This window comes from Phyllobates terribilis, unplaced genomic scaffold (assembly GCF_046119375.1).
Source record: "Phyllobates terribilis strain yellow unplaced genomic scaffold, ASM4611937v1 Scaffold_5__5_contigs__length_657084704, whole genome shotgun sequence".
Classification (NCBI taxonomy): domain Eukaryota; kingdom Metazoa; phylum Chordata; class Amphibia; order Anura; family Dendrobatidae; genus Phyllobates; species Phyllobates terribilis.
Window position 1 is genome coordinate 210445213 of NW_027362765.1, and position 13750 is coordinate 210458962.

The 13750-nt window shown below is 41.8% G+C and overlaps 1 protein-coding gene across 1 annotated transcript in view; it reads left to right on the plus strand.

Annotated features, from left to right (window-relative positions):
- The first annotated feature begins 246 nt into the window (after window positions 1–246).
- The window catches only part of ASIP (agouti signaling protein), a 595544-nt gene continuing 582040 nt past the window's right edge, over window positions 247–13750 (plus strand). The window contains exon 1 of the mRNA XM_073683765.1: window positions 247–528. Coding sequence (XP_073539866.1) covers window positions 486–528 — 43 coding nt within the window. The 5' untranslated portion in view covers window positions 247–485. The remainder of the gene's footprint in view (window positions 529–13750) is intronic.

Consider the following 13750-nt stretch of genomic DNA (forward strand, 5'->3'; position numbering starts at 1 on the left):
TAATCCATCATAAAAATAACTTTTTACGATGATGGACTAATTGCAATTATCCCCATACGTGTTCTGTCCTTGTAGGCTAATTGTGCAAAGATACATTTATTTTATTAAGATCAATCTGTCCTTGTAGGCTAATTGTGCAAATATACATTTATTTTATTAAGATCAATAGATTTTTCGAAATATCAAATCACTGCCAAAAAAAGAATGTAAACAGGTCTCCGAGGAGGACTGAAGTATTTACTGACATTCCCTACCTCCAGCCTTCAGGCGCATTGTTGTAATGTAATGCCTTTCTTTGGGGAAAAAATACGTGCATTTTGTTGCTAAGCAGTGAAGAGACGGGACTTGGAGAATTCTACATTTGCCATCATTTTTATTTGCCAGTTTTACTGCCTGCCTGACCTGCACTTCTTTCATTTTTTTTCTTCCTTTTCAAAATTATTTTCAGATTTTTTTCCTATTACTCTTCAAGTTGCTCAAATTTCATGAAAGAGAAAGCAAATTTGGTCGTGCCCCTCGTGTTATCAGGTAGGTGTCCTGCTCGTTACTAATGAGGCTTCTAAGTCTATTTTAGATTGACCTTTTCACAACCTTCTGCCATGTGTCTAACCTGCAGAGATTATTTTTTTCCCCTGTCATTTGGAATATTATGTGGGTAAAACCTAACTGGAAAACATAATGCGACTAATGCAAGAAAGATGGACAGAAACATGGATCTAATGCAGCTGAATGGCAGTAAATTACATTATCGTCAGCTGGCATTTTATGTGTAGCGTTTGTGTCAATTGTAAGTTTTATAGGCAACCAAATGGCCTGACTTACTAAAAACAGCTCCACATGGTATAAATTCATTTGCTGAATGAATCTTTGAGTTTTTGTGGATTTCAGTATTATAATCAGATCAGCCAATAGATGGGTAGTTATCTAAATTATTGTGCTTAGTATAAGGGGGCATCTAAATATTTAAACATATGGTATAATTGAAAGTGTGTTTGAGAACGTAGGACAGGGGGTGGGTAAGTTTTTTATAATGATCTATATCGATTACTATAAATATTGTAAAATATATATATTGTGTATTTGTTTTATTTCTGAAAATAAAGTCATTCTTACAAACCAAAATAAGTAACATAAAAAATAGTTTTAAAATTAATTGTAAAAATGTAAATCACCTAGAACACAAATCTTTCACATTTAACCTTGCAACTTCTTTTGATCAGATTGTTATTTTTTTTAACAAGATATTTTGTATAAAGAATGATATGTATACATATTGAGACATGTTAAAACAAGTTTTATAGGGTTAGGTTCCCACAATGAGTTTTTGGTGAGTTTTTGATGTTGCAGATTTTTTGCACCATTTCAGTACCCATTAAGCAAAAACTAATTGTGGGAGCGTAGCCTAAGTGTTAACGTAAACATATATCATTTTCTTATCCGGTGTTAGGTTAAGGATTACTATTTGACTTTGGATGGACACTATTAAGTACTAATTGATACACAGATGTCTGACATTTCTGACTCTTAGCAGCACAATGTGTGCAACATTGTTTGTTAAGTGCTTATAAAGATTACTAAGTAGGAAAGGTAAAGAAATAATACAGCTTTGCTAGTAATAATAATACAACATTTAGTCATATTGCATTTTATTGAATTTTTATATACCTTACACTATATTTTTTATGTACCTTAAACATGTGTGTGTGTTTCTGTATGTTCTCAACATCTGCAGGCACTGATTTTGGGAGCTTTTAATGTACTGATTAACCCTTTCTAAGGGTTTGGAAAGCTACAGCCGCCCTTTACCTAATTCATATTCCATGCAATCATTGAGGTTCTCGATTGACGAAAGTAGAGTAAATATAAACTCAAAACAAATGAAATATGAGAAGCTGAACTTTTTTTGTCTCTTCCATTGAAGTAGAGGATACTCCATATAAAGTGACCAAACAATATACAAGGCTTGGATGTGTATGCTTGGCTTAACATTTGGGGCTGGTTTATTTTAGAACATTCCCATTTTGTTATATGTTTTTAAGACTGAAAGTAAAAGGCGGATTTCACATCAAGATCTGTTTACTTGATTTAATTTAATTATTTTTTTCATAGAGTAAAATAAAATACTAAATATTTAAAAACTGATGATTGGTAGATGGGGATGAACACAATAAGAGGGAATAAAGATGTCACTGTAAATTACACATTTCCCCCATTTCATCTTGCAGGACTTGGTATCTGTGTTTTTATTATAAGCTGCCCATACCTGTATAACAACATGGTAAAGATTCAATATGACCCATAGTTCCACTGTATTTAATGCCATGTTATAATTTATTCGATGATTAGACTTTTTATTTCTCATTAGTAGCAAAAACTGAATATTTATCGTATATTTTGTGCATTGTGTCTACCTGATTTTGAAGTTAGTTCTTTCAAAAAAATGTATCACATTCTCACATGTGGAATTATATGAGTATACAAAAGAGATATGAAAAATAGAAGTTTAACGGTATGTACAAACATGTCTCTGCGACATGTATAAGGGTTTTTACAAACCCATTCAGGTGTATAGGTCAGTAACGGAAATTTTCGGCACATTTCTTGCAACAAGTCAACGTACATTAAGGCCCTGATTCAATAAGAACAGGCGTGTTGGACACCAGTCTTAATATAAGGAACGGTGGAGTAAGATGTACTGAATTAATTAAGAGGGGCGCATCTGTTAGTGAATTTGGTGCATCTCACAACTGCCGTGCGCCACAAAACTGAATGCAGTTCAATTATATTTGTTTGTATATAATATATAAACATGTGTATATATATATACTTGTACTTACTTATTTATATACACACTCATATATCTGTATATACGTATGTATTTGTATAGCTACTGTATATACAATTTGAAGCCTTTCTGCATTGAGCTGTTGATTTATATGCATTTGGATGGCACGCTGAACCAAAAATTGTTTAATTATAGGCGATACCCTTTTGACAAACTCTGTTTAACCTTAACTAGTATAAGGGGGTAACATAGCTTCTATACAAATCATAAAACCGATAGTAATTAAAACTGACCCTGTACCATCTTGCTGGTATATAAGTGAACATTTTTAACTCTAACATATTCTTATAATACTTTCAATGCTTACATTTACAATAAGTCCTCAACAAGAAGACGGATAGAGTGAAAAAGAAAGGAAGGGACACAAGATAGATAGATAGATGAAATAGGCAAACTGACACAGACAGACGGGCACACAGACAGATAGACAGATAGACAGATAGATAGATAGATAGATAGATAGATAGATAGATAGATAGATAGATAGATAGATAGATAAAAAAGAGAGAAAAGGAGCACTAGCGAAATAGGGTGCCGAGCCCCCTAGGTACATGCCAGTCCTTCAATATAGTCCAATAATAATGGAGGCAGCACACCATATGTAGTAGAAAAATGTAAATACTATTTAATAGCCCATGTGGCTATTAAATAGCATTTACAGGTGCATCTCACTAAATTAGAATATCATCAAAAAGTTAATTTATTTCAGTTCTTCAATAGAAATAGTGAAACTCATATATTATATAGAGTCATTACAAACAGAGTGATCTATTTCAAGTGTTTATTTTGGTTAATGTTGATGATTATGGCTTACAGCCAATGAAAACACAAAAGTCATTAACTCAGTAAATTGGAATAATTAACAAAAAACACCTGCAAAGACTTTCTAAGCATTTAAAAAGGTCCATTAGTCTGTTTCAGTAGGCTCCACAATCATTTGGAAGACTGCTGACTTGACAGATGGCCAGAAGACAGTCATTGACACACTACACAAGGTCCCAGAGTTCCAATTTTCATTTGGAAATCAAGGTCCCAGAGTCTGGAGGAAGAGTGGAGAGGCCACAATCCAAGCTGCTTGAGGTCTAGTGTGAAGTTTCCACAATCAGTGATGGTTTGGGGAGCCATGTCATCTGCTGGTGTAGGTCCACTGTGTTTTATCAAGACCAAAGTCAGCACAGCCGTGTACCAGGAAATTTTAGAGCACTTCATGCTTCCCTCTGCCGACAAGCTTTTTGGAGATAGAAATTTCATTCTCCAGCAGGACTTGGCACCTGTCCACACTGCCAAAAGTACCAATACCAGGTTTAAAAACAACAGTATCACTGTGCTTGATTGGCCAGCAAACTTACCTGACCTTTATATTTTGTATTGTCAAGAGGAAGATGAGAGACACCAGACCCAACAATGCAGAAGGGCTGAAGGCTGCTATCAAAGCAACCTGGGCTTCCATAACACCTCAGCAGTGCCACAGGCTGATCGCCTCCATGCCACACCGCATTGATGCAGTAATTGATGCAAAAGGAGCCCTGACCAAGTATTGAGTGCATTTACTGAACATACATTTCAGTAGGCCAACATTTCGGATTTTAAAAACATTTTTCAAGCTGTTGTTATAAAGTATTCTAATTTACTGAGATAATGACTTTTGTGTTTCCATTGGCTGTAAGCCATAATCATCAGCATTAACAGAAATAAACACTTGAAATAGATCACTTTGTTTGTAATGACTCTATATAATATATGAGTTTCACTTTTTGTATTGAAGAACTGAAATAAATCACCTTTTTGATGATATTCTAATTTAGTGAGATGCACCTGTATATTTTTCTACTGCATATGGTGTGCTGCCTCCATTATTTTTGGGCTAGATAGATAGCTATTTTATGATAAAATATGTTGAATATTTTATAACAGAGAATACTACAAACATAATATAATATACATTTAAACTGCTTTGTAGGCTAGTAATAGTAAAAAAATGCAAATAAAAATGTTTATTTTGAAGTTCATCAACAAAATATGTAAAATTATTGTTTAGTTGCTATAGAAAAAAAATGATTGATTCACGCTATTTATTGTATTTCAAAATAGCTTATCCTATGCATAACTCTACTTTCATCCTAGAAAATTAAAAGTATTAGCTCATCCTAAAAACCTGAATGATGAGCTTGTTGAGGGAAACAAGTTCCATGGCGATTCATACAGTGTGTAAATTAAGCCCCTTAAAATGGATTTAGAAGAACATTGGTCATGTATCTACAAAAAGATGTCCAGTAGGAAATGGCGAAGCATCCTGCTGGGTTTGTGGGGACTAGTAAGCGGTAGAATTACACACATGGATGGCTTCAAACATGTTACTGTGATACCTCATCATAAATCATTGTTTGTAATAAATCAGATTTTGTGGATGTTTTCAAAGAAACATACTTTGTGCAATCTAAATAGCTTGAATGCATATAGGAAAACATTATTCTATTTATTTCAGTTGAAAAGAAAGGTTTGCATGAGATACAGGCAGCTAGGTATATTCTTTTTAGAGTTTTGCTCATCTCTTTAATTTGACACAACCCATGTATTTGTGAATAACGGAAAGCAGCTAATTCAGATTTACGGAGATACTACAACGTCTACTTACACACAAACTATTGTACCATATAGATCATCTTCTGAAACCACGGGTTAAACAAAATGTTTGTTTTTATAAGATGTGAATCAGCTGACATTTTTTTTGATGGAAAATGTGTAAGACTTACAGAGAATTATATGATAGAATGTACATCAATAAAATTCTATATTATATATAAAAATGAGTCCAATAAAGCTAAATTTACACATTAAGATATTTTTAAATACTATAGATCTCTCAATAGCAATGAAGAATTTTGAAGTATAAGCAATAAGTATATGGACTGATTGAGCAGATTTTGGGTAACAATTGTTTAACAGGTCAGAATATTTTTCCATCCTGGGGATGGAAGCAAATTTTTCTACAGCAAAAACCAGAGTGTTGGCAAGAAAAACACGTTTTTGATTAATTTTTACTTGTATTTTTTTCTCCTTCATTTGAATGGGTGAAAAACGCTGCTGAAAAAATGAGAGAATTGACATGCTGCAGATCTGAAAAAATACTTTGGATATATTCACACATTAACATTTTTGCAGTGTTTTTTTTCTGCTTCCAAAATCTTCACTCTTGGAAGTAAAAACCGTGTATAAAACACAGTTATTTGCTGTTTTTTTTTTTTGTGCAGATTGCATGTGTGATTTGTCTAAAGTATCTGTTCTGTTAATAAAGTTAGTTTTAGTAACTAGGCATAAGCGAACATTTCAATGTTCGGTTCGGAAAAGTTTGCCGAACAAATTGATATTCCACGAATGTTCGTCAAACATTTCCGAATCCCACAGGAGTCAATAGGGGGACCAAAAAAATTAATGTACAATACTTAGAAACGGGACCCAAAGCTGCCAAAACACTTTAAATTAGGTGTAGACACCAGGGAAGTGCCATCAATTGACCCAGAGTACAAGTACTATAATTATTATTACTATGACAGCAACATTTATTCAGTTGCACTTTACATGTCAAAAGGGGTCACCGACTGGTATAACAGGAGAGCGCACCGTTCCTGCCAGGGCGCACTGTCACGGACGTGGTTTGTGGAACCACTGTGCTACGGACCCCGGAGAGCCTGGAGGGGCGTGACTAAGCAAGCACCGGACTGTTCACTAGAGCCTCCGATGGTAAGGTTAGACTTGGCTCTTGATGAACGCCAGGTGCCACTCCAGGACAGACCAACAGACGTGCAGCAGCTGGATCCAGTAGGACAGACTAGATGGTGCAGCAGGCAGAGTCTGTATCAGGAGTGCAGCAGGCAGAGTCTGTATCAGAGTGCAGCAGGCAGAGTCTGTATCAGAGTGCAGCAGGCAGAGTGTGTATCAGGAGTGCAGCAGGCAGAGTCTGTATCAGGCGTACAGCAGGCAGAGTCTGTATCAGAGTGCAGCAGGAAGAGTCTGTATCAAAGTGCAGCAGGCAGAGTCTGTATCAGGAGTGCAGCAAGGACTGGTACGCAACCTTACACAACTTAGACTGCAGAGCAGGAAGATTCCACTACAACCAACCCAATAGATGGAGACAAAAACAGGATTCCCCACATTTAAAAAAATTAGTGGCCGACGCCAGCAAAGTGGCATCAATTTCACTACTGTACAAATAGTGTAAATAAGACCCACACCTCTTCCAGTGCAGCCAACCCAGGAGATGGAGACCTAACCAGGAGTGTTCACATTGCCCTAAATGAGGGCCTAACACCACCCAAGTGGCATGAATGTTATCAGACTACAAGTAGTTTAACGCAGACCCAAACCTGTCCTACTACAGCCAACCCAATGGATGGAGACACAATCCGAATTCTCCACATTTCCCAAAATTAGGGCCTAAAACCTGCAGCAGCAGCAGCAAGAGCAGGCACAGAATCCATATCACAGACTGCAATTTCAAGTGATCAATGCAGCACACTCAAAATGACAACATCGCCTACTCTGTACAGTCTGCAATAGAGGTGCAAAAGTCCTTGGAGATCTGTGGCGCTCCTGAGGGTTCAGTCGCCACAGAGGTACTGCACCTCACCCAGAGGTGTGGTGTCTCCTTCTCTCAGGTAAGGAGGGAATGCTGCCCAGAACCCCAACACCTGCATCCAACACTACACTGCTCCAGGCCGGCTGGAAGGGCAAGATGCAATGTGTTTTCCTGCTGAGCCCTGTCCCTGGCTGGAGTGGGGGGAACCCAGAGGTAGGGGGAACCAGTAGTGGGTGTGGGTGGAGGAAGCAGTTTAGGGGAGCACTATGGAGTGAGGTATAAATAGGGAAGTCATCTTAGGGTGGCAGAACAGTCAGATCAGCAAGTGGGAGAAGTCAATCAGGGAGCAGAGTCTCATTAGGAGCTCTGCTCCACAAGTAGGGCCCAGTCCTAGAGGCCCATGAGGGGAGCAGAGGAGTAGGCTCCGATCTAAGGAATGGATCCTAGGGGGTACAGTGAGTGCGAGACGGCACCCGTATGCCCCAAATCTGTCAGAAGACAGAGGAATCGTAGGCCGCAAGAAGGGGACTGGCCCCTGGTCCAGCCGTGTTACTCTACGTCTCGGCTGGGAAAACCGGAGGCTTCTGGCTTATATAGTCAGTTGCCGAAGCCGCATTCTAATCCCTGTGAAGGTCAAGCAGGTCCAGGAACTCCAACGTACAGGAGTGACTTCAGAGCACCCGAGCGGGATTGAGAGTGGGCAGCGCAGGGCAGGAGGGAGAAAGACCCAGCGTGAAGACGGTCTAGCTAGGAACACAAGAAAGTCTGGTTCTGTCAAGTGCTCCTAATCTGCCTGAGGAAGTGCTGAACCCCTGCCTGGTGAATGCAGCACGATGTGGGAGGCTGACACCTGTACAGTGCACCAGTGGAACTGTCATAAGAACTGTGAGTAAAGACTCGGATGACTGCACCGTACTGCCTCCGTCCCTTCTTTCATCTGCGCCATCTTTCCCTCCCGGCACTACAACGCCCAGCGCAACTTACACTACCCACGCTGCCATGAGGCCCGCTCCACCTGTGGGGAGCCATTCCATTACAAGCAACCCTACCATCTGCCTCAGAGGACTGCTCCGCAGCGGCGGCCCCCCCTTAGCCGCATTCCACAGGTGGTGTCACAAACTTTCCAAATCCCCCTATATATAATCTCCCCTTTTACTGACCGCCCTGGGCCACGGACCGGGCCAGCCACCGTGATATCCCCTATACCGGCATCCATAGGCTCGGCTTCCGAGTACCCCATGGCCTGGGGGCACGTAAGATCCATGATTTGTTCATCTTGATGAAAGTTAGGCAGTCTACACTTTCAGGGGACAGCCGAGTGCGCTTATCCATCAAGACACTACTAGCAGCCCTGAAGACATGTTCAGAGAGCATGCTGGCTGCTGGGCATGATAAAACCTCCAAGGCGTGAGAGGCGAGCTCAGGCCATTCATCCATTTTTGAAGACCAAAATGTAAGGGTCCAAACCCTCCATGATGGTATTGATATTGAACTCTAGATCCTCCTGCACCATCATCTCCAGTCGTTCACCACATGTTAGACTTGTACCCTGTTGTGCTGGTGCACGAGCTGGTGCAAAAAATGTGTGAAAGGACTCCCAGAAATTGCTTCTGCCACTTACACTGCTGCTGCTAATGTTTTGGCATTGACGAACTGACGGGCCGGAGGTTGAAAGACTACAGCTGCAATGGACACTGTGTGCCTCACTGTTATCTTGGGGAAAACCTCTATTAAGGTTGCTTAAAAGCTTGTTTCGATACTCCAACATAAGCGGGTCCCTTTCCAGAGCGGGAAGCATCTGGCAAAATTGACTCTTATAACGTGGATCTAACAGAGTGACAACCCAGTATTCAGCATTATTTAGAATCCTAACTATACGGGAATCATGTTGCAGATAGTGGCACTCATATGTCGGGCTCTTCCAGGAGGTCCAAAGCCAGGCTGTATTGTGGGCTGCGTAACACTGATGCTTGTTTTCTCCATCCCCTCCTGCCAACCACGTTCAAACGAGAGGGGATGATAATCCTCTTCATCCTCTGACAGCTGCTCGCATATCACCTCTTCCTCCTCCATTAGTTCCTCTGCTCTTGCACCTTCACTAAATTTGGCTGGTATCACCAAACCACCTCAATCTCTGTAATCCACCGTCACTTGGCATCCGCTTGTGTGACGACAGTCTGGAAATTTGAGACATTGGTATCCCTTCCGCATCCTCCTCTTCTTCTGGGGCCACCACCTCCTGCCCCGGGGTATTCAAAGTTTGCTCCAGCATGTATATGACCGGAATAGTGATGCTGATGAAGGCATCGTCAGCGCTAACCAGTTTAGTAGCCATTTCAAAACCGTGCAGAAGGGTGCAGAGGTCCTTAATCTGTTCCCACTCTGCAAATGTGATATGCCCCAAGTCCATACTGCGTTGCCCCAAGCTATACATCATGACATACTGGGTCAGTGCTCGTTGCTGCTGGCACAGTCGCTGCAACATGTGCAGAGTGGAATTCCACCGCGTCGGCACATCGCAGATCAACCTGTTAACTGGCACGGACAAAGACCTCTGTATCGATGCAAGTCGATGACATGAGGAGTGCGAATGGCAGAAGTGAGCACACAGCTTCCGTACTTTGTGAAGCAGCTCACCCAGGCCAGGATAATGGTGGAAAAAACGCTGTACCACCAGGTTGAGGATGTGAGCCATGCAAGGCACGTGTGCAAGCTTGCCTTGGTTCACACTCTTATCGCACACGGCCTTTCCGGGCTCTAGGTTCAGCGGAGACAGCCATTGCTCAAACTGAGCCTGGAGAACTGCCCGAAACTCTTCATTTGTATGACTGCGATCTCCAAGTCATATTAATTTGAAGACTGCCTGATTACGGTGAGAGCTGACTTCGCAGTACGGAGTTGGTGTGTATTCACTCCGAACCCTTGGAAGGCATGTCTGGTTAAGGCAGAGGTTGAGTGCACAGGTGGAGGCCCTAGAGGAGGTGGAGGACACAGAAGCAGTAGAGGAAGTGGGAAATACAGAGGTTTCTTCTGCAAGCCATTGGGATTCCAAGATTTGTGGAGCAGCCCCTTCCCCGCCTGCCCTCACAGCCACCAGAGTCACCCAGAGTCATCTGGTACTGGGGGACTGCGACGGCCATCGGTTTTCGGAAACTGTCTGTATCTACCAGGCAGAAAGGCAGCATTTCCGTGGGCAACAGATAGGAGATGGTGGAGTTCAACCACTTAGCTTTGTCATGCGTAGGATGAAACAATTTTTTACGTGACCACAATTGCGGGACCGAGGGCTGGCTAAGGTGCCGAGATAGGGCGAAGTATGGTGAACCAGAAAAACTGGTGGAGCGTGAGTGAGGTGTAGATGTTACGGTGGATTGAGAAACATGCAGTGTGCTAGGTGAAACAAACACAGCAGGCGTGTCCGCTTCCGTTACAGCTGACGGGCTGTCACTCAGCCTGACTGGAGTGGGTAAAGAACAGGAGTTTCTGCGATGGGACAATACTTGGCACGGTAACAGAGAAGGAGGAAGAAGCAGTGAATTCGTTTGATGGTGCAGCTGATGGTTGTTGAGGTGCGCTGGTCCGCATTTCAGCGTGGAAAGATTCCCAGCGTAAAGAATGTTGTTTGAGCATGTGAACATTCATGCATGCAGTAGTCAAATTATTGCAGTTTTTCCCTCTACTGAGTTTTTTATCGCAAAGTTTTCAGATAACGTGAGTTGGCTCATCCTTTGCAGTGACAAAAAAGGCCCATGCTAGGCAACCTTTGCTGCCCCTGCGAGCTGCAGACCCATGCTGGCCACAGCCACGGTTATGGCTAAGGATGCAGTGCTCCTCGTGCTTCACTCCGTGTCTGCGCTGTAGTGTGAAATGTCAAGAAAGAAGGAATTGTGCGGTGTTAGTGAAGCGCTAGAACAACTAGACAGGGGATTAGTTTATTACACACAAACCTTTTATTGTTTAGTACGCTCTCTAACGCCACGATGCGTTTCGATAGCAAAAGCTATCTTCCTCAGGTAGTGTGAAATGTAACCTCCTCGTCTTCCTTCTCCACCTTCTCAGATGAGCTACTCGGCTGCATAATTCTGAGTTCACACCAAGTAGGATCTTCAACCTTGTCATCATCCATTGTGTTATCCCATTCCTCGCACTCAGATTGACCCCTCTCCTCTTGTTGCCCTGACAGCACAGTACAGTCCGCATGAGCCTCAGGTATCTAAGTCTCATTGGGATCACCTCCCTCCTCTACGGTTAACGTCTGGTGAAGAGGGTCAGGAACTTGCTCTGACCCTACTTTGTCCTGCCCCGAATCCAAGCTAAAAAATTTTTGGGTATCAGTGCAGATGCTTTCCTCACTTTGACTCTGTGACTGTTTGGAGTACACTTCTGATGCCCATGGTGTAGAATGGGTGAAGAGTTCTACAGACTCGCACATCTGTGGTTCATTACAATCAGTTGGGCAGTTGGCCAGTTGTGACATGGGGTGAAGCAAGGGTAATTGGGGTGCCACCTCTGTGGACTGTACTGCGTGTGACGTTGAGGTTGAGGAAGAAGAGGAGAGGACACTGGAAACAGAGCTTGCCATCCACTGGAGCACCTGCTCTTTCTGGGCCTTATCAACAAGGCGTATCGCTGTGCGGCTGCCAAAGGAAGGGAGTGCAGCAGGCCGTCCACTAACATAAGTTGTCAGTTGTCTTTGGATAGGACCTGTTTGTCTTGGTTCACTAGTGCTTTCAGTAACATTACCATGTACCCCACATACACCTTGAACACCAAGCCTATTCCCACTTCCACCACGCTCTCTCTTTTTCCCACTTATGTTGGTTAGATACAGTGGTAGAAGCACGCAATTAACTAAAGAAAAATATATTTTTTCCTGTGCAATAGCTCAGCACACACCTGAATTTCAGCGACACTAAATGACAAGGTAAGATATGGCCTGCTGTATAACATTACTAACAGACAAAAGTTATTTGTTAGTGTGCCTGAGGCCGATAAAACCTACGAGATATTCTCCAAACAATTTCAAACTGAGATGTCCCCTGCTGTATTACTTTAGGAACTGAAGAAATTTTTTTCTGAATGTGGATGAGGCCAGTATAACATAGAATATATGCTCCAAAATATTTCAAACTCAGATCTAGCCTGCTGTATCACTTTACTCAGAGCAAAAAATATTTTTGGGTTACTCTGCATCAGCTCTGCGTCCATCTGACTTTGACCGCCACTGATGTAGTAGCTGGCTTATAGCACCGTATGACTTTTGGCACAGGAAAAAATATTTTTTGGACTGGGCCTAATAAGAGAAGTTTGGTTTTTTTTACTGTGAAACCAGGACAAGTTCAACGCCACTAAAATAGGATCTTCCTTTTAGCAGACTGGATCAACTTCGCCACAGTAAAAAACCTTTGGTGGACTCTGCCTGCCATCCAAAAATATATATAGGTTTGACTGTGCATACAAGCTGAATATGACCGCCACTGACGTAGTAGCTGCCTTATAGCACTGCATGACTTTTGGCACAGGACAAAATATTTTTTGGACAGGGCGTAGCAAGAGAAAAAAATTATTTCTTTACTCTGAAACCATCTGAAGTTCAACTCCACTAAAATAGTATCTGACACTAAAAAAAACTTTAGTGCACACAGCTTTCAATATCACAATAGCAACAGAAAAAAAACTGATTTTGTGCTCTGCAATAAGAAGCTCTGCAGACTGTGCAGAGCACAATTTCAACCCCACTAAATGAAAAGGTGCACTGCGCTTGCTTGATCACATTAGCAAGTGCAAAAAAAGATTCAAGGTATACAGAGACATGGAGCACTATACCAGCGGATCACGGCACTATTGTATGGCATGGGCCCTCTGTTTCTTTCAGAATCTCAGTACTTGCAAAAGAACACCAAAAATTTGCAGAGGTATACAGGCCAGAAATTATCTACACTATCTGACTACCACATAAGCGCCCATCTATCTAGCTAATATCTCTCATTACACAGGAGAACACCGAGCTGCGTCTGTCTCCTGCAGTAACATGGATATAATGGCGCTGAGGGAACATGGCCGCTTTTTATACTCAGAGTACATGTGATTTCTGCAGCCAATTGCAGAAGCCCTTATATCTGCACAGTAGTGCACATATCTGTGCTATGATTGGCTGGCCTCTCTTTCCTCAGTTAAAGTTACCGTTCACAGGAAAAAAAAAACAGTGCGCCGCTGATCTGACCTGTTCTAAGCTCTCCGCAGCCCCCACACTCACCTGGCACATGTCACCGCTCATCATACACTTGCATTATGCTAACAAAACTGTTCAAAACACCGTGGTTGCCCTG